This window comes from Triplophysa rosa, linkage group LG12 (assembly GCF_024868665.1).
Source record: "Triplophysa rosa linkage group LG12, Trosa_1v2, whole genome shotgun sequence".
NCBI classification, from domain to species: domain Eukaryota; kingdom Metazoa; phylum Chordata; class Actinopteri; order Cypriniformes; family Nemacheilidae; genus Triplophysa; species Triplophysa rosa.
The window spans coordinates 22,059,467-22,078,495 of NC_079901.1; the positions used below are offsets into that span (position 1 = coordinate 22,059,467).

Here is a 19,029-nt window from a genome sequence, read left to right on the forward strand (position 1 = left end):
CCTCCGTATGTCAGAGCGATCACAGTAGAGCTATTTTAGGGAATCTACAGCTTAGACTGGTGCACGGAAATACGAAACATAAGCTTGCTGGGTGTCTCTTTTGCTACACTGGAACATTGAAAGAAACGAATGAAACTGCTATATTCAACACAGCACATACTGTATCTTTACACTACCAATTTGATATGTGCACAAATAGCAAGACGTTAATGTATTCTTCCTAATAAACGAAGCAAGGTTTAATGTATGCATTTATTGCAAAGAAACAAACAGATGAATTATAGCAGAGAGGCAAGTTTACAGTATAATTTAAACGACTGTGGAAATCAGCATTGGTTCGAACAGTGCCATTACATCTCACATTAATATTCAGAATCACAGATTCCACAAGGGAGCATATGTGTGGCTCAAATCCAAAACTCTCCTGGTCATTTGCAATGTACTATATCCTGGAATTTAGAGATGCTTCTACGACAAGAAAAAAAACACATTCATTTAACAAAAAGAAATGATCTTTTCAAATGCCCCCAATATGACTCTGACAAAACATCAACCACCCTTAGCCAAAAAATGAAAGCTTCTGTATGACGTTACTATCCTATATTCATATTTTCTTATCTGCTACTGCAGTTCATATTAACTGGGGATCCATACTGAGAAGAATGACACATTTGGTTTAAAGTTTCATTGACAATTTCCTTGCTTTGGACAAAATAATAAATGATAAATAAGCATAAAACAACATTAAAACAAGAAAAGCAAATTAGACGTTTAAGTTACAAAAACAAGAATTTGAATTTTTCCTGTTTGGAAACAGGACATAACCTGCTCTAAATAAATTAAATTACCTTACAAAGAATTGTTTTCACAATTCTACCATTCTTCTCTGGAAGTGTAATATCCTTCTTTACTGGTCAGACCGACACACATAGAAACACATTTAGGTTAAATTAAAACATCATTAGCTATGAAAATCATAGCTAAGAACCGTTAATTCCAATTTGTGATTAGGAATATGTTATTTGCTTTAGTTGTAATATTTAACAGAAACAAAGCCATTCAACATACAGAAACAGAATACTTTAGTCAGAATATGTGCCATTAACGACAAAAAATTAATTCAATAAAATAGACAATATTCACAAGCACATGAAAAATGCAAAATGTCTTGATATTTTTGGTCTCTGGAGAAGAAACATTAATTGAGCTTAAGTTGACTAGACAAGTAAAAGGTTTTAGACCACTTGGACCCATTACAAAGTATTAATGATGGATGGATTAACTTAAAAATAAGGTAACATAGATAATACACAAGCTAGATAAAATGTAAACAGTTATATGGTTGGTAAAGTTATGTAATTTTATAAATAAATTAACAAAAAACATTATAGTTTGCCTTTATGACCAGTGCATTAACTGTATCTGGGTTTTAGGCATCTAACAGATTATTTTTCTGAAGGATTTGTTCAGTCATGTTTAACCATTTTTGCAGGGACAAACTCTATAAAACAAAGTTAAGCCTTAATCTGTGCCCTTTCCTTGACAGTTTCATTAAAAATAAAAACATTATAGAGATTAATACAGAATGTGAAGTACACGCTTTAGAAGCGAGAAAGACTTTAAGAAACGAGCGTCTTCTGTTTGAAGTACGTGTCAAACCTGTGCTGTGCATAATCCTGAAGACAAACAAACAAAACAGAGCAAAGACAAAAAAACAGAAATGAGGTCACATGGCGTGTTTATTTTCACAAAGCTTCAGATAAGTAATGTGCCGGGATTATATGTTCTGTACACACTGTTACCTTTACTATAAACACACTGTGATGCAAAGTGGTTAAGTTTGTTTATGGAGTTAACAAATCAATAAATATCTCACTATTTCTAACCACAGGACAGAAAAACATTATAAGAATTAGTCTGGTTAGTGGTTTCACATACTATTTTTAGAAAGACAAAAGAGCAGCTGTATAGTTTACCATGTATCCAAACTCGATTTTGGAGATCTTAGCTTGTATAATGGACCACAAACCCCAGAGGAAATGAGACGCAAGGGCAAACCTGAATTTGATCAATTGGAGAACAAACAGAGGTCAGTGGGACTAGATGAAAATGCATGATATGGTGCACAGCAACATTTATTTATATATAAGTCAATAACAGTGTGATGAATAAGATTCCTACCGGTTTGCCTCAATGATCATCTCCTCTTCAATCCTGGACTGATCTTCAGGTGCTATGTTTCCTCTTTCTGACAGATAGTGTCTAATAAAATGTAACTGAAAAACCAACAGAATAAGACAGAGTAACAAAAAACAATACAGCTCTCTTTTACCGTGACTATTGAGTGTATGGGTCAACATTCCTTTTAATATATTACTCTAATATCATTATATTAAACTATCATCTTACTATAATATGTCAAATTTATTTCATGTCAGTCAGTCATCTGAGGTAATTCAATATCATACTATTAAATATTAACATTTTATTAGGCTTCTGACCTCAGCTTTTCAAAGTTACTGTGATAACCTTTGACATACTTTTTGAGACATGTAAGTTCTACAACTTTCCACTAGGTGACAATTTTGTCACCACCGGGAATCTGCATTGACCAACACAAATGTTTCTTTTCCACGTATGTAAATAATAAATATATGAATGAATAACATTTATTAATGAATAAATACATGAATACAACTGTCGGCATGTCAAATAAGCAACAAATGAATATCAAATACAGCTGTCCTTAATGTGTCATACTGCAAGTGGAACAGCCTAAATGAAAATAAAATATATAAAAAATAAATAAAGTAAATCATGCCTGTTTTCATAATTCTCAGGTTTTAGTTTGCATTCCGTATTGTTTGGAACAAATTATTCGATTGACAAATTGGCCTATAAAATGATTTATGATTTTAGATTCCTGAGGTCTAAAGTTTAAGGACAATAAATGATAATGCGTTTTATGTGGGTGGAGGAGTGTGACTCACTTGCTGTTGTCTGTTGGGATAATTTTCCACCTTTGCCTTGTAGAACGGCCACTGGTCATACGTGTAGTCATAAATCCATTCACAAAAATGATTCCCAAAATCAAAACCCCTGCACCGTTCAGTTAAATTCATCGTTAATAATTGGCAATACATTTAATGTATATTTGATGTTGTGCTGCATTGCACAGTCACTCATTTTAAATATTCATTACCTGTAGTTATAGCTGCTGTATTCGAAGTCAATGAGCATAAGTTTATCAGATGAATTTTCCCTGCCATCCAACATGAGGATATTCCCTAAAGAACAAAGTATGATTTTGTAGGTGAAAGGGCGGAAATGTTTCATAAGGATACAACACAACAGTAACTGGCAGACCTGTATCAGATCATCAGATTTGAGGGGGGCGTGTTTCTAGCAATGCAAAAATTGTGGGTTGGAGTCACATGGGGCACAAAAACCGTTGACATGTCCTCTATACCATTTCTCAATACTGTACAGAAACTAAATGACAAGTGTGTGACATCACTGGCATGTGTGTGAGCGTCTGTTTGAGAGAGAGAGATTTACCTTCCTGTACATCATTATGGCAGAATACTACTGGTGAGGGAGTTGATGCCAGCAGTGACCTGAGGGACAGAAAAAGAGATTAAATATTGTGATTTTTTCTTTGTTTCTAAGGTTTAAAAAGACACTGAACAACATGTACAGTACTCTTCTAGGAAAAACACACACGCACACAGGGCAGTGGGAAAGCAGGTCACAGAATCACACGTGTGAGTTTGTGATTGACTAAGCAGGCTGAGCATGCACAGAATGCTGCTTCCTAAAAGTGTTTCCTATTAGTGGTGCCCGTCATTGGGCTAAAGGCAACATCACACGCACACACATGCACACAAACGCATACACACGCATACACACACACACACACACCCTTCATTCATTACAGGGCCTTGAGCTGATGTTACACTGTCAGCAAAACACATAAGACCATCAATGAAATAAGAAGCTTAGTAAATCCTGTTACACACACACACACACACACACACACATAAATAAGAACATTCCATACTATGCCATGTTAGCTAATAATTGTCACACTGCCGCATGACGTGTATCAAATGTTGTTATCTTGTTTGATAACATTCCATCCACCCGCCATCTCTCCCCACTTTTTATTCCCCATACCCTCTCTCTTACCTCAGACTCTCCAGTTGTGCTGGAAGATCATACTTCATCAACTTGTTAAATTTCTTGATGTGAGCTTCACGCACAAATTTCATTGTCGTCACCTGTTCCATGTACCTGTTTGGAAGGTCGGACAGACACACATCATTTCAAGGCAGAAGCAAAACTACCAATATGGCCACAACATTTACATGACAAACCATATTGGTTTAATTTTAATAAAAATACAACAATGTTGCCAAAGGTTGATTCAGCATTAAGCGATAGTTCACTCAAAAATGAACATTCTGTCATGAATTTCTCACCCTCAAGTTGTTCCAAACCTGTATACATTTTTTTTGTGCGGCTAAACAGAAAGAAAGATATTTGGAAGAATGTTAGCAACTGACAGTTCTGGGGCACCATTGACTACTATAGTAGTACAAATTTATTTTGTTTGTTCTGTTGAACACAAAAGAAGATATTTAAGAGAATTTAGGAAAGCACAGTTCTGGGGCACCTTTGACTACCATTTTTAATTTTTTCTACTATGGTAGTCAATGGTGCCCCAGAAATCTCAGTCGCTAACATTCTTCCACATATCTTTCTTTGTGTTCAACAGATTAGAACAAAAAAATCATACAGATTTGGAACAACTTGAGGGTGAGTAATTCATGACAGAATTTTCATTTTTGGGTGGAGTATCTTTGGCACGACCAGTAACACACAGATGGAAGAGACTTGCCGATCAATGGTTCCAAACAGCCATTTAGGTTCCTTATTGAACGGCATCTCCATGGTGTGAAATCGTGCCATCTTACTGGCTATTTCTGCCGAAATCTCAGGGCACCCAAGCTGCTCCGTACACAAACGATTACTCTGTGAAACAGAGACAAAACAGACTCTCATACTTTGCATGTGTGGATAATGTCAAATGTTTTGTATGTATTTAAAGCACCATCTTTTTGACCTCAAGTTATAGTTCACCCAAAAATGAAAATTCTGTCATCATTTACTCAACCTCTTGTCATTTTAAACCTGTATGACATTCTTTCTTCCGCAGAACACAAAAAATATCTTTTCAAGAAAGCCGGAAACCCAACAGCTCCGGCAACCATTCACTTCTGTTGTGTGGACACAAAACCAATGCAAGTCAATGGGTGCCGGCGCTGTCTGGTTATCAACATCAGAATATCTTCTTTGGTGTTCTTCGGAAGAAAGTCATACAGGTTTGAAATAACAAGAGGGTGAGTAGATGATGACAGAATTTTCATTTTGGGGAGAACTTTCACTTTAAGTCTTTATGATTTTACACTTCTTGTGTTGGTTGCTAATGGTGCGAGTCTTACAGGCAGGTACTGCTCTAAACGCCCTTCTGGGAAAATGCCATAGAGACGTGGACCCAGCTCTCTTTCTGCTAAAATGGCAAACATCACGCTTTCCAAAACAAGAGAATCGACTCCCTGTGTATAGGAACGCACAGATGCATATGAATACACAAATTAATATGACAAATTTGGTTACATATACAATGTGAAGAGGCTTTCTTACAGTATACAAAAATACTAGATAAAATGTACACATTACTCATTTTTTTCCTAGATATAAAATCAGCTAAAATTATAGAAGAATAAACCTGGTACAGAGGAAATAATCATAAACAAAAGAGTCCAAAAATATAAAACAAAAACTTTTTTCCAAGCTTGAAGATTAAGACCACTCTGTAAGATCAGGAACTGCTCAGTTTTGCATCGGCACATTTCAGTTGTTGGTCTTTTCACAAGTAATGTGTAGATTTGTGGGGGTTTGTGTGTTACCTGTAGAATGGCCCCGTAGATCCGCAGCAGAACTCTTTGTGGTTCAACACCCGCAGGCTGAACATTGTCGGGTAAGCTGCACATGTACAGCAGGTTACTAAGACCTCCACTGCAGGTATAACAAAGGTTATTAGTGGGATTTAAAACATTTGTATGCATTTTGTATACATTTACATGTATAGTAGGCTTGTAAACATTTGCCTGAATTTAAAAGTGAGTCAGCGCAAGTTTAGTTTGAGATTAAATTAGATTTCATATAAACATTCTGCTCACCTGACTATCTTGATGCGAAACTCATGCTCTGATATAGTTTTCCACGAGCCGGACAGAAAGTCACGGCACCAGTTAAACGCCCTTCTCCTCGTATCCGGGTCCACATCCACGTTGCGCCCGTCCTGATGGGACTCCGCTTCCGAGTCATCATCCCCGTTCGCGCGGGGACTGGCCGTCCTCGGGTGCCTCTCATCGTCCACCATCAGCGAGTCTCCGCAGCCCGGTACGTCCACCAGGTTACCCGAATTCGGGTCACCTGTCACGCATTTGTCTAAATCTCCATCTCTATCACTCGTGCACGTCATTTTATGACTTGACTGCATGATGTCGCCCACAACTGACCTAAGGCTTCTTAAAGAAAGTGAGAGAACCGAACCTCTATAATTGAAATAAGCGTGACTGAACGTGCGCGTATGAGTGTCGCGAGCGCACCGCGAAACGATCTGTCGTGATTCCAGCGAAATAAACGACTGTTGTATTTAGATGAACATTAAACAAACGTACTGTTTCCAATGATATGTCTCTAACTGCCACTGTAAATAAGCGTAAAATACGCTTGTTGACGGCTGTTAAACATCCTCTCACTACAACATGCACTACTTCCTCGAGCCCAACTCGCAGTTATCGTTGTCATATCATCATAGGGACTGTAAAAGATTGACGTTGATTTTGACCAATCAGATTTGGTAAACGAGGCAGCGATCCATTTCTAGGACCGCCTTCTTAAGGACAGAGCGCTGATTGGTTGTATTGGCAACGTCATAGGTTTTCTGTAGCACAGTGGTCATACGTTGCATTGCAGGTGTTTTAAGTTTAGCAAACCTTTCTGTTCAAAGTGAACTAGGAAAACTGTGTTGTATAGTAAATGGCTAAACAGTATCTAAAAGGTGCTAACGTAACTTTTGAACATGCCATAACACCATGTAGCCTAAATGCCACAGTATATTTGAATATAGTGACGATTTAGTGCAGTGTTAGTCTATATCCCATATCAAATTTCCAGGATGTTACCATGGCATGACATTTGCTTTTCAAATAAGGACATGCCCCTAATATAATTAGTCAGACTTTGCTCACTTCTGAGGACAGTTATGTTCCCTAAAGATTGTTAATTAGGTACACGCACAGACACGTCAGCAATATTACCTCTACACGGAAAATCCCACAACCTAAAACGACCTTCCTTGCTTGCCAATCAATATCTTTGCGACACATTATTTAAATGTGGACAGCATATCGTGTTCCCTGCATTGTCTGCTTTTACCACTGGGGGCGCGCTCATACTGTCAGTAATGCTGTCAGCACCAACCACTGAACAGCTCATGTGGGGCGGTCACAGGGTTATGATATTTATTTATGATATATATTTATGATTATCCCCACATCTTCACGCAGACAGCTGTGCGTTGATATCACTTCACTTCATGATTAAATTAAGAATTCAAAGACTGGAGGAAGAAAAAGATGAACTCCTAATTGTTGCATTAAATTAAGAAAATAAAAAATGTGTAAAGTTACAATACGCAAGCTGCCAAAATACAGACAACACATCACATGCCCTACCAGAGACAAAAATATTTTGGACCATTGCTACACCACAATAAAGAATGCATATCGCTCTGTCCCTAGAGCAGCTTTAGGACTGTCTGATCACTGCCTGGTTCACCTTATCCCAGCCTACAGGCAGAAACTAAAAGCTGCCAAACCTATGGTAAGGACTGTTAAAAGATGGACCAACGAAACAGAGCGGGCAAGCCAAGGAGGATGCCTACAGAAAAGGGGACAAAGTCTTGTACAAGCAGGCTAGGAACACATTGACAAAGGAGATCAGAGTGGCTAAGAGAAACTACTCTAAAAAGTTGGAAAACCGGTTTTCAGCCAACGACACTGCGTCTGTGTGGAAAGGCCTTGTAGTTGGAGACATCACCAACTACAAGCCACCATCCCCCAATTTTGCAGGCAATCAACACCTGGTCAATGATCTGAATGACTTTTACTGCAGATTTGAAAATGCTAACTTTACACCTCACACCAACTCTGACATTCTCTCTACACAACACCTATCACCTTCAGTCACCCCACCTCCTGCACTTCAGATCAGTGAAGAGGATGTGTGCCGAGTCTTTAGGAAACAAAAGACAAGAAAAGCACCAGGCCCAGATGGTATCTCCCCAGCCTGTCTTAAAAGCTGTGCTATTCAACTGGCCTTCATCTTCTCACAGATCTTCAACAGATCACTGGAGCTGTGCACAGTTCCTTCCTGTTTCAAGCGCTCCACCATAATCCCCATCCCAAAGAAACCCAAAATCACAGGACTGAATGACTACAGACCCGTCGCTCTCACATCTGTGGTCATGAAGTCATTCGAGAGACTGGTACTGGCTTATCTGAAGGACATCACAGAACCCTTACTGGACCCCCTGCAGTTTGCCTACAGAGCAAACAGGTCTGTTGAGGATGCAGTTAACATGGGGCTGCATTTTGTCCTGAAACATCTGGATAGACCAGGGACCTATGTGAGGATCCTGTTTGTGGACTTCAGCTCCGCTTTCAACACCATCATCCCATCACTGCTCCAGACAAAGTTAACCCAGCTATCTGTTCCTGGCTCTATCTGTCAGTGGATCACCAGCTTTCTGACAGACAGGCAGCAGTTAGTGAGAATGGGGAAACTCACATCCAGCACCCGCACAATCAGCACTGGCGCCCCCCAGGGGTGCGTTCTCTCCCCACTGCTCTTCTCCCTGTACACAAATGACTGCACTGCCCAGGACCCTTCTGTAAGACTTCTGAAGTTCTCAGACGACACTACACTCATTGGCCTCATTCAGGATGGTGATGAGTCTGCGTACAGACAGGAGGCTGAGCAGCTGGCTGTCTGGTGCAGTCATAACAACTTGGAGCTGAACACGCTTAAAACAGTGGAGACGATTGTGGACTTCAGGAGAAACCCCCCTGCACTCCCCCCTCTCACCATCATGAACAGCACTGTGGCAGCAGTGGAGTCATTCAGGTTCCTGGGCACCACCATCTCTCAGGACCTGAAGTGGGACAATCACATTGGCTCCATTGCTAAAAAAGCCCAGCAAAGGTTGTACTTCTTACATCAGCTGAAGAAGTTCAACCTACCACAAACTCTATTAAACCAGTTTTACTCAGCTGTCATAGAGTCTGTCCTCTGCACATCCATCACTGTCTGGTTTGGCTCAGCCACAAAGTCAGACATCAGAAAACTACAGAGGACGGTTCGGACTGCTGAGAAGATCATTGGTGCTACCCTGCCCACCCTCCAAGAACTGTATACATCCAGAGTGAGGAAAAGGGCTCAGAAAATCACCCTGGACCTTTCACATCCAAGCCATCATCTCTTCACAATGCTGCCGTCTGGTCGGCGCTACAGAGCACTGAGCACCAAAACAACCAGACACAAAAACAGCTTCTTCCCTCAGGCCATTTACCTCTTGAACAGTGAAATGTTTTTACACACCGTGCAATTAATAACTCTGTGCAATAATAATTAAGTGCAATATTAATTATATCCTCCAGATAATACACTATCTATTTTTATACAACTTTTTCTGTAAATTATATTTCATTCATTCTGCTGTATTTCATTCACATACCTCCAGATAATACACTATCTATTGTTATACAACTTTTTCTGTAAATTATATTTCATTCATTCTGCTGTATATAGCACATACCTTGTACTACAATAGTCTATTCTTATTTTTTACTTGTACATATTTACATACATACATAGCTTTACTCTCTATATCTTTATCTTATGTTTATTGTATTGTATTTCTTAATTTTTTATACCCATACGCCCTTATTTAAATCATTGTGTACTGTATTCTATTGTGTTATGGTCTCTGTGTACTGTTGTTGCTGTTTCTGTGTTCTGGATGCTCCTGTCACCAAAACAAATTCCTTGTATGTGCAAAGGCAATAAAGCTCTTTCTGGTATCACATATGGTAAAACAACGTGTCCAAAGAAAAATGATATAAAAATGGTCTTTAATAGGAATGTTGTTTTATATATTATTAAAATAGAACCTACACGGGATTGTGTAAAATAAAACTAGGCTATTTTTGTACAAGAAATGAGCTTAGTGTGAAATTGTTTAGGCTATTATTGATAGCCGACTTATGGCCTATAGAAAATATTTAATTGTAACTTCACTACTTATAATGGGAAACCCCATACTTTACGCTGTATAAATGTGTTACATTGCTAAAAAAATATTTATTTAAAACAAACAAACACAAACTATTTTATGATATTTACCACTTAGCTTCATTGTAAACGTAGCTCAATAAGTCGTTTTGGATAAAAGCGTCTGCTAAATAATTAAAACACTTTTTTAAATTAATGCTCGTAGAACAATACAAAAATAAAACACTTTGTTATATCGTTCTTCTGCCCACACGCAACATCGTGCTGCAAAATCTTACGTGGATCTCGAAGGGGACACGTAAACTCCGCCGGCTAATGATAACTGCTTCTTCAGTGAAACACACTAGGGGGCGCTTAGTGGCCCAGAAAACAAAATCCTCATTTGAGCTGCATTCAAACCTTTGGGCGCTTTTGGATTATTTTTGAAGAAATTTACAAGTATAATCGTTTTTATCTATCCATTCCCTGGAGATGGCACTGACTTTCATATCCGCCGTAACAAATTATTTGAGATAATATTGACTCGACGCTGCGTAATGTCAAACAAATACGATTGGTCCATCCGATCACGAGACAACGCGTTGTTTCAGCAGTGGTCTGTAAAATACCTCTAATCTAAATATTTACACTCAGAAGGCAATTTGGTGTGAAATAATTCAAATATGAACATATTCATAACCCATGAACCACCTCTAGTAAACCGCGCCCATTTTGAACTACTATATGGCATTCTACCTACTTATCCTATTTCTATGAGACACCCCGTCTCCTCACGCCCCCCTCCTCGCTCAGCATCAGCATCAGCAGCATCATCAGATGCGCGCAGATCACGCCAAACACCGCACTGGTTTATCAGCAGGTGTGTGGCTATAACGGAAGATAATACATATATACATCACCACCTTTTAATGGTTTTTATAATTGACAGTCTTGTCTTTGGATCGCCAACTGGACCGTGTTATCAGATTTGATGGTTTAATTTCCAGCGGGTGTGTCGAGTAAGTGGCCGAAGTGGAATAAGAATCAAAGCGAGATCATATTTAACATCCGCGTCTCCAGTGTCTGTGGATGGGCTGCGGACATCTGCAGTCTCTGGTTTGAGTCACTAAGAAGATGGCGGACAGGGCAGAGATGTTTTCTCTCTCCACCTTCCACTCCCTCTCTCCTCCAGGATGCAGGTGAGACACAGTATCTATTCGCTTCCCTCTCAATCATATAGGCAATGGCTTCCTTTCCGTTACGGTTTATTCGTATAACCTTGCCATTATATGTATCTCCAACGTCCTTAAACGCAACCACTCATCCGGAGAGCAGCACCAGTATCCGAAAGCATTGATGCTCAGCATCCGCCATTAATTTGTGTAATCAATAATACGCTTATTTTCATTTGAGCACGTGTTTGGGAGGTATTTAAATAAATGCCTTTAAATGCAAACATATGTAAGATTGTGCCAAAGCTTTGTGAGAAAGACGGTCGATTGTTTTTGTCATTTCCTGACGCATCCTCTCTGTTAATTGGCATACCGGAGAGGCCCCACGCCCTGTTGTTCATAACTGTAATTTAATGTTTAATCACACTTAACATTATAGTTTTAATTGAACTGTAAAATTGCTCCAATTTCTAACGAATTGTACTTACTGTCATTATTTTGTGAGCTGCCTGCATATATACACTGATATTGTATTGATTTATAAATATATGGGAACACAAATATTTACACATATAATGTCCATGAAAGTGATGGGTAAAGTTGTATAAAGTATTACCTGGAACTCCATCCCCATCAAACAGAATTTAGCTTTAATGTTACGTTTTAATTCGCGTTGCGTTTTGCATTTATTTGGCTATGGTGCACACAGGGGTCTCTGTTTATCTGATGTGAATGTATACAGAACTGTAGATAATTCCTTTAAATATGTGAAGTGAGTCACATCACAATGTGAAAACCATGTGTTGTCAATTCTGTTTCAACGTATAAAGTGAACACGCAGTTTCCTCCAAAACAATCAGGTTGTTTCAATTATATTTAATATATTTGACTTTTAAACTCATTCATATTTCCAGATGAAGTAGATTAGGTGAGGGTTATCTACAGATACGAAATAAATGAAACTATAATACAAAAATGAAAGAAGTTTTTTAATTAAATTGTCTGTGTGAAAATGAAAATTGTTGACCTTTTTATTAAGAATAATATTTCATTTTCACCATGGCTGCTATGGACCTGCTGTTCTTCCTGTCACTCTAGTACAGTGGTTCTCAAACTTTTTCGTTGTAAGGCCCCCTTTGTGTTAAGTGCATCGCTTTGCGGCCCCCCATATAAAGACGTATAATCTTAAACTTAGAATTTTAATTAAACCAAAAACATCCAGTTATACAATGCTGGAATCTCAATTCTTTTGGTTGGTGGTGTCATTTTTTTGATGTTTGATTGCATAAAATCTATGATAAATTTCTATATTTCATAAAATGCCACAAAATCTGTGGGCCCCTGGATCCATCTTGGGGCCCCCCAGGGGGCCACGTCCCCCAGTTTGAGAACCACTGCTCTAGTAGATGTGTATCTGTAGTGATATTGACAGACCCAATAAAGTCTCGGAACACACTTTAATCCTGAAAGGGTAATGTTTGCTTACAGTTTCTGCAAACACACTCATAAAGATTAAGTTCTGTAAAGACGGTGTTCAGACTAAACGTAACTTCCTTATTGCCCACCACCAACAAGAGCAAAGCATTTAAAATGCCCTTCAGCTAAATAAATCACAGGAGTGAGTCTAATGGATCACTTCACATTTGACAGTCTGACAGTCTCAGGCCAAGCGTAGATCTGAAGCCACGTGCTGTAACAGGGCAGGGCAGGTGATATCAGCTATGCTCTAAACAGGAAGTGACAGCATAACAAAAAAGCTGATGCGAGTGATGGTTTTGTTGTCGTTTCAAAGCGTTGCCTTTTGATATTCTGTTTTATATTCTCTCATGATAATCCCTCAGTCCCTCCCTCAATCCAATATGTTCCACTTGTATGTATTTATATATTTTTCCTCAAGACTGTGGATTCATTGTCTTTGTCCTCCCATAAACCTGTCATCTGTAAGAGTAGAACTAAGCAGTCTGCATTCTCTCTCTCTCTCTCTCTCTCTCTCTCTCTCTCTCTCTCTCTCTCTCTCTCTCTCTAAAAAAACAAGGAACAATTGTACACGTGAGCAAGGCATTCCCCAAGTCTTTTTCTTGTGTGTGTGATGTAAAAAACGTCAGGGATTTTCACTGACCGGGAGCACAGTGTGCACTGTGTATTATTTGTGTGTTTGTGTTGGTAAGCATGGCTCAGCAGTACTCTTAGGTACTGTGTCTCTCAGGAGTGTTGCTCTCTACAAAACACAAAGCTTTCTCAGACACCGCATAGACAAGCCAGCAGAGAGACACGCGTAACACACACACACACACACGAACTAATGCTGTAAAGAATACATCCAATGGGAAGCCCGCCCTAAGTTGTTTATGTAAGCACACGGCTGCTCCCTTTGGAATACTGCAATACTATGAGAACATATGTGCTTGTCTTTCTTGCATCTGATAGTTAGGCTGATGTCAAAATCGGCTACTTTAAATTCATATAACTTAGTAGTTTCATATCTCTAAAATATTGTTTCGGAATGTACTGATTTTCTTCCAGTGTCACATGTGTGCGTCATGTGACCCATGATGTAATCAGTGTGCCGATGTCATGATCAGAATATTGATTGAGGTGAAAGGTTCACCTTCACTGTATGTGAGCTGTGCTGCCCGGAGTCACGAGAAAGGGAGAAGAGGTGGTGTGTGTGTGTGTGTTATTTCTGCTGTTGACACTGAATGCGCTTAGAATGAGTTTCTAAAAAATGAAGGGCTATATAATGTCTCTTATATTTCTTTGAATGGTGTAGTATAATCCAACAAAACCCCACTATGGTATGATGATATCTTGATATGTGCAATAGCTGAAAATGACTATTCATGTATATTTACACAATACTCAAAAATCTTTCAAAGAATTCAGGTGTATGATACAGGTGCTTTGTGGGAATCTCTATTTAAGAAAGTCTCTTTGGATAAAAGCATCTGCTAAAAACATAGTATACCATGGCCCATTTTTTTGGAATATGTTTACATAGAATAACGATTTAAATGAATATATATGTACTAACTGTTAATTTACAGCTTAGCAATCATTAATTATCATTAATCATTAATACAAAATGATTTACTGTTGAAAGCCGCCGTTCACCAATCAGAATCAAGTATTTCAGAGAGCCGTATAATAAATGAAAAAATATAAATCTACACATTTATTTTGACAACTTTTTACATTTTCCTTTTCTCAACATTTTGTTCACTCATTTAGAAAAACCTCTTATGTCTCAACTGACCTTTTCATCTTGTTCATCTCTCTTTCCCACTCTCTCCTCATTTACTCTTCTGTCTTTCCCCTCCTTTATTCATAATTAATGCAGACTCATACACCTACAGTATGTGTGTGTGTAATGTGCTAGGTTTTCTCTTATTTTGGGGGAGGAAAGAAACTAAGATGTGTAAGAAAGTCACATGCTGGCACATTTGTTTAAATCAGCATGTTAGGTTTTTACATTATGATGTCTAGCATTTGCAAAAATAAAAGAAATGCATACATTAGTGCCCAAAACCCTGACATCACATTGAAATCTGGGATTTTTTTTATTTATTCCTGCAATAAATACATTTTAAATAAGTACTTTATAGTATTTTAAATCATTTGAAAAGAAAAGAAAAAGAAAGAAAGAAAGAAAAAATTCCTTGCTTCCATTGAAGCACATAAGATGCTCTTTGGAACATTTTCTAATCATGCTGGGATAACATGGCTCATCAGGTTTTGTGCAGTCCATGCCAAGCTCAAATGCATGATGTAAAAGGGAAGCAAAAAGGGAAATGCCAAAGAATAAATTCTAATTTAATTCTTTTCAATTTTCATTTTATTGAAACTACTAATTGAAAACCAACTAGATTGAATTGCTACATGATTCAGCAAACTAAGGCCATTTCTGGTGGGATGTGGTTGTCATGGTGACAGCTGCAGAGGTGACCTCACCCTACTTAACCTGCTTTGTGTCTCAGCGGTGTTCAGTTAATGGTGTGACATCACCCCTGCTCAGCATCAGCTACTATGGCAACATTTGTTGATTGGCAGTTTCTTGCATCTCCAGGGACTGAAACATGCCCCTCCTTTTGTAATAAAGATGAATGGGCTGGAAGGAGCCAACGGTTGGTTAGTGGGGAGGACAGCATGCAAAAATGGGGCTTTAGAAGAACATAAGGAGCCATTGGGTGATCTCAAACACTCATCAATAAAGAAACCTAATAAATAATCTCTTAATTTATGAGATTGATAGGGGTGTCTGTAGAGAGGTTAGTGGTTCATTGGGAAACACGTGAAAAACACCCACATCTGCGGCCTTGAAGACGGGATGAATTAAATCTTTTCTTTTCGTTGCCGTGAAGAGTTGATGACCTCATCTATTTGCTGACGCTGTTAGCTGCTTTCTTGAAGGCTAAATTCATTTAATATTAAATAAGTTTCTTATCGCAAACACACGTACATGCAAATACAAGTAGACAAATTAGATTTTCTGTGGAGAAGAAATGAGTGGGGCCTGCGGATGGAGAATCTGCCACAGCGGTGGGTGGTTGCCGGGGCATTGCTCAACGGTTGCTGTTCTGAGTGGAATTTAATGTGTTGCTTTGTGGTTGCTAGAATGTTCACCTTCCCAAGTTTCTGTGATATTTTGCGCTTTAGACATGGTTTATGGCTTAGTTTAGGAGATTAGAATAAGCTCTTACCCTAAATATGAGCAATAATACCAATTAATGCAGAATAAATCAACAGCATCTGAATTACCTGATTCATTACATTTACATTTAGTCATTTAGCAGACTCTTTTATCCAAAGCGACTCATTACATTAATTTATTTCAGAACTTCAACCACACACACTAAACTAAACGTGTTCCAGTGTGAGCACAGCTGCTGAATCTGGTTTTTGTGAACTCATTTATAATTCATGTATGGCAGGGAGTCTGTAACTAATATCACAGAGTGGTTTTGAGTATAGAGCAGTGTTTCTCCCAGAGGCCGCCTGTATGTAAAACCACTGGTTAGGTTAGATTTGAGCATGGACAATAAGAGAAGAGACATACACCAGACTACCGTTCAGAAATTTAGGATCACTAAACTAATGATTTTCATGATTGTAAAAAAAAAAGTTATCCAAATAAAAAAAATAATATACTAAAATAATAATATAAAAAATTCAGTCATCATTTATTCGCCCTCTTGTCATTTCAAACCTGTATGACTTTCTTTTGCAGAACACAAAAGAAATATTTTGAAAAATGTTGGTAACAGAAAACCGTTGGTCCCCATTCACATGCATTTGTTTTGTGTCCATGTAAAATCAATGGGCACCAACAGTTTTTGGTTACCAGCATTTTTCAAAATATCTTATTTTGTGTTTTGCAGAAGAAAGAAAATCACACAGGTTTAAAATGACAACAGGGTGACTAAACGATGACAGAATGTTCATTTTGACGGTCAAATATTCCTTTAATTAAATGCCAAAAGCACACTTTTACAAATGGCTAAAGATGCTAAAATATGACATTGTTTGATTTATTTTTGGTTAAAAATTTTTCTGAATCATACAATTGTGTTATTCCATACAGTAGTTTTAATAAGGTTGCTTTTGAATAAAAAAATGAATTAGTGACCCAAAACGTTTAAACGTAAGTGTATATTTTTTGTGATGAAGAGGCATCCGTTTAAGAAATGAAAATTGAGACATTTTATATGACCGTAATGTGTGATATATATAGTATATCACATTATAGTTATAATGTTGTATATGGGCGTGTCTCAGATTAAAGTGAATTTACACACACGATTCTCAGAGGAGAGATATTCTTCTAAATCCTCTGATATTTTCCTGAATAACCAGAAGTTCATTTAAATGCTTTCTCAACTCCTACAATCAACTGTCTGGATGTGTATGTGAGATTATTCATGTTTGATCTCTTGTAAAGGTCATGACAGAGGCTCATGTCGAAATATGTTCAGCACTCTAATCCCTGTAAATGCATCTTATATTTGTGCTCTGATCAGGATGGCAGGCTGTCAGAGAGGTTTTACTGCAAACATTAACATTCTTGCATTTTATTTAAAACTTGAGGATTATTGCGCTGAACCAATCAGAGCTGTACACTGGTTGGATTATAAAATTCATTTCTATGGTTTCATGCTTTAACGGTCACAATACTCTACATCTGTTCTCTTTGAATCATCTTTATTGCAGCTTCATATGATATTTCTTTTTTATTCTAATTTGCCACTAGGACTGGCAGATGGGAAATAGTTTCTGTTTATGGTGAAGGTCAAAACAGACGGTTCATTTGGTTGCTGTTTATCATGCACTAAAGCCCACAGAAAAAGTAAACAGTTTTTACCATAGATGCCAGGGACTGCTGACGAGAATGGAAGTCCACAATATCTGGCATCCCCTACACCATCCTGTCTCCTGCCCGCTTACCTGGAATCAGACCCACTTGCTGTGCATCTTGATGAATAGATCATAAAAGATGAGATTCTATATAAACTTTATTTCCCGTGTGCTGTGCTTTATGGTTTAATACTTTAAAAGCAATGACATGTTCATGTTTGATTTAAGAAAAGGCTGCATAGTTGGAAATGGAATTAAACAATGGCAGAGAAGAACATCGTGGGTCTGGTATTTGAGACAAGACCACTGTTACAGTATCCTCTTTTGTAGAATCTCCCTGATGGACCCAAATGAAACCAATTGAAAATGTGAGATTAAATGTTTTAGAATTATAGACACAATTGACCAGAATGAAAGTGGACTTACGCTGTGAAATCATCAGTCGAACCTAGAAAAAAGTCCAATATTGCCAAAAATAATTCACTTTTCTTTGATTCACTTACATGTGAGTAAGGAACACTGTATATGGAGACTATAAATAGAGCAAAACGGTTATAAAGCAAACTGCATTCTGCCAGAATTTCATTTCAGCATAAATCGTGTTTGCCCACATAAAACTGTTGTTATGATGTGCATAGATGATTTTTCTGTCATTTTGACGCAGTGTGACACACAGGGGATTGCTTCTCAGAGACGCAACTTATCATAAACGACCAGAAACCAAAAATATCACAGAGTAGCAGTAACAATTCAGTTTTTATTTACTGGAAACCACACGTTTTTAATTAGTCAATTGTTTATTAAAATCTTATGGTTTTATTTTATTTACACAAATATGTTAAGTTAAAGGCAAGTATGTACAGTATTACCCCATTTGAAAATATTTTAAACAATCTAAAAATAAGAAAAGAAGCCCTTTGTTTATAGCAATATGTGCATAGCATTTGACACAGTGAAATGGGTGTACATTTATATATTTGGTAGATACCACAGGGCGTTTTGTACTGTTTTATCAGTCACCCACCATGACGCTGACAGCTTCATGCTCTACCCATTGAGCTACAGGTTGTAAAAACATTTTAATCCACAGGTTTAAGTGGCTTAT

General features: G+C 37.9%; 2 protein-coding genes across 3 annotated transcripts in view; one reads left to right on the plus strand and one right to left on the minus strand.

Annotated features, from left to right (window-relative positions):
• Window positions 1-238: 238 nt before the first annotated feature.
• Window positions 239-6,886, minus strand: chkb (choline kinase beta). Its single transcript, XM_057347968.1, has 11 exons — window positions 6,246-6,886; window positions 5,973-6,081; window positions 5,505-5,618; window positions 4,901-5,034; window positions 4,189-4,293; window positions 3,559-3,617; window positions 3,203-3,287; window positions 2,991-3,099; window positions 2,182-2,276; window positions 1,977-2,058; window positions 239-1,676 (listed from the first exon to the last, which is right to left on the minus strand). The coding sequence occupies exons 1-11, from the start codon at window positions 6,566-6,568 to the stop codon at window positions 1,620-1,622; spliced, it is 1,272 nt and encodes a 423-aa protein (XP_057203951.1). The 5' UTR covers window positions 6,569-6,886; the 3' UTR covers window positions 239-1,619.
• A 4,300-nt stretch (window positions 6,887-11,186) lies between these two features.
• Window positions 11,187-19,029, plus strand: part of mapk8ip2 (mitogen-activated protein kinase 8 interacting protein 2) — a 28,153-nt gene continuing 20,310 nt past the window's right edge. For both annotated transcript variants that reach the window (XM_057347989.1, XM_057347990.1), the window contains exon 1: window positions 11,187-11,603. In XM_057347989.1, coding sequence (XP_057203972.1) covers window positions 11,539-11,603 — 65 coding nt within the window. In that variant the 5' untranslated portion in view covers window positions 11,187-11,538. The remainder of the gene's footprint in view (window positions 11,604-19,029) is intronic.

What these genes read in the sequence shown, in the direction of transcription:
- chkb (XM_057347968.1), bottom strand. Translation starts at nt 6,568, where the DNA reads ATGCAGTCAAGTCATAAAATGACGTGCACGAGTGATAGAGATGGAGAT. An exon ending in CTGTTTGGAACCATTGATCG is followed by an intron (nt 4,294 to 4,900) that starts GCAAGTCTCTTC and finishes CCTTCCAAACAG; the next exon opens with GTACATGGAACAGGTGACGA. An exon ending in CCATAATGATGTACAGGAAG is followed by an intron (nt 3,288 to 3,558) that starts GTAAATCTCTCT and finishes TTTGTTCTTTAG; the next exon opens with GGAATATCCTCATGTTGGAT.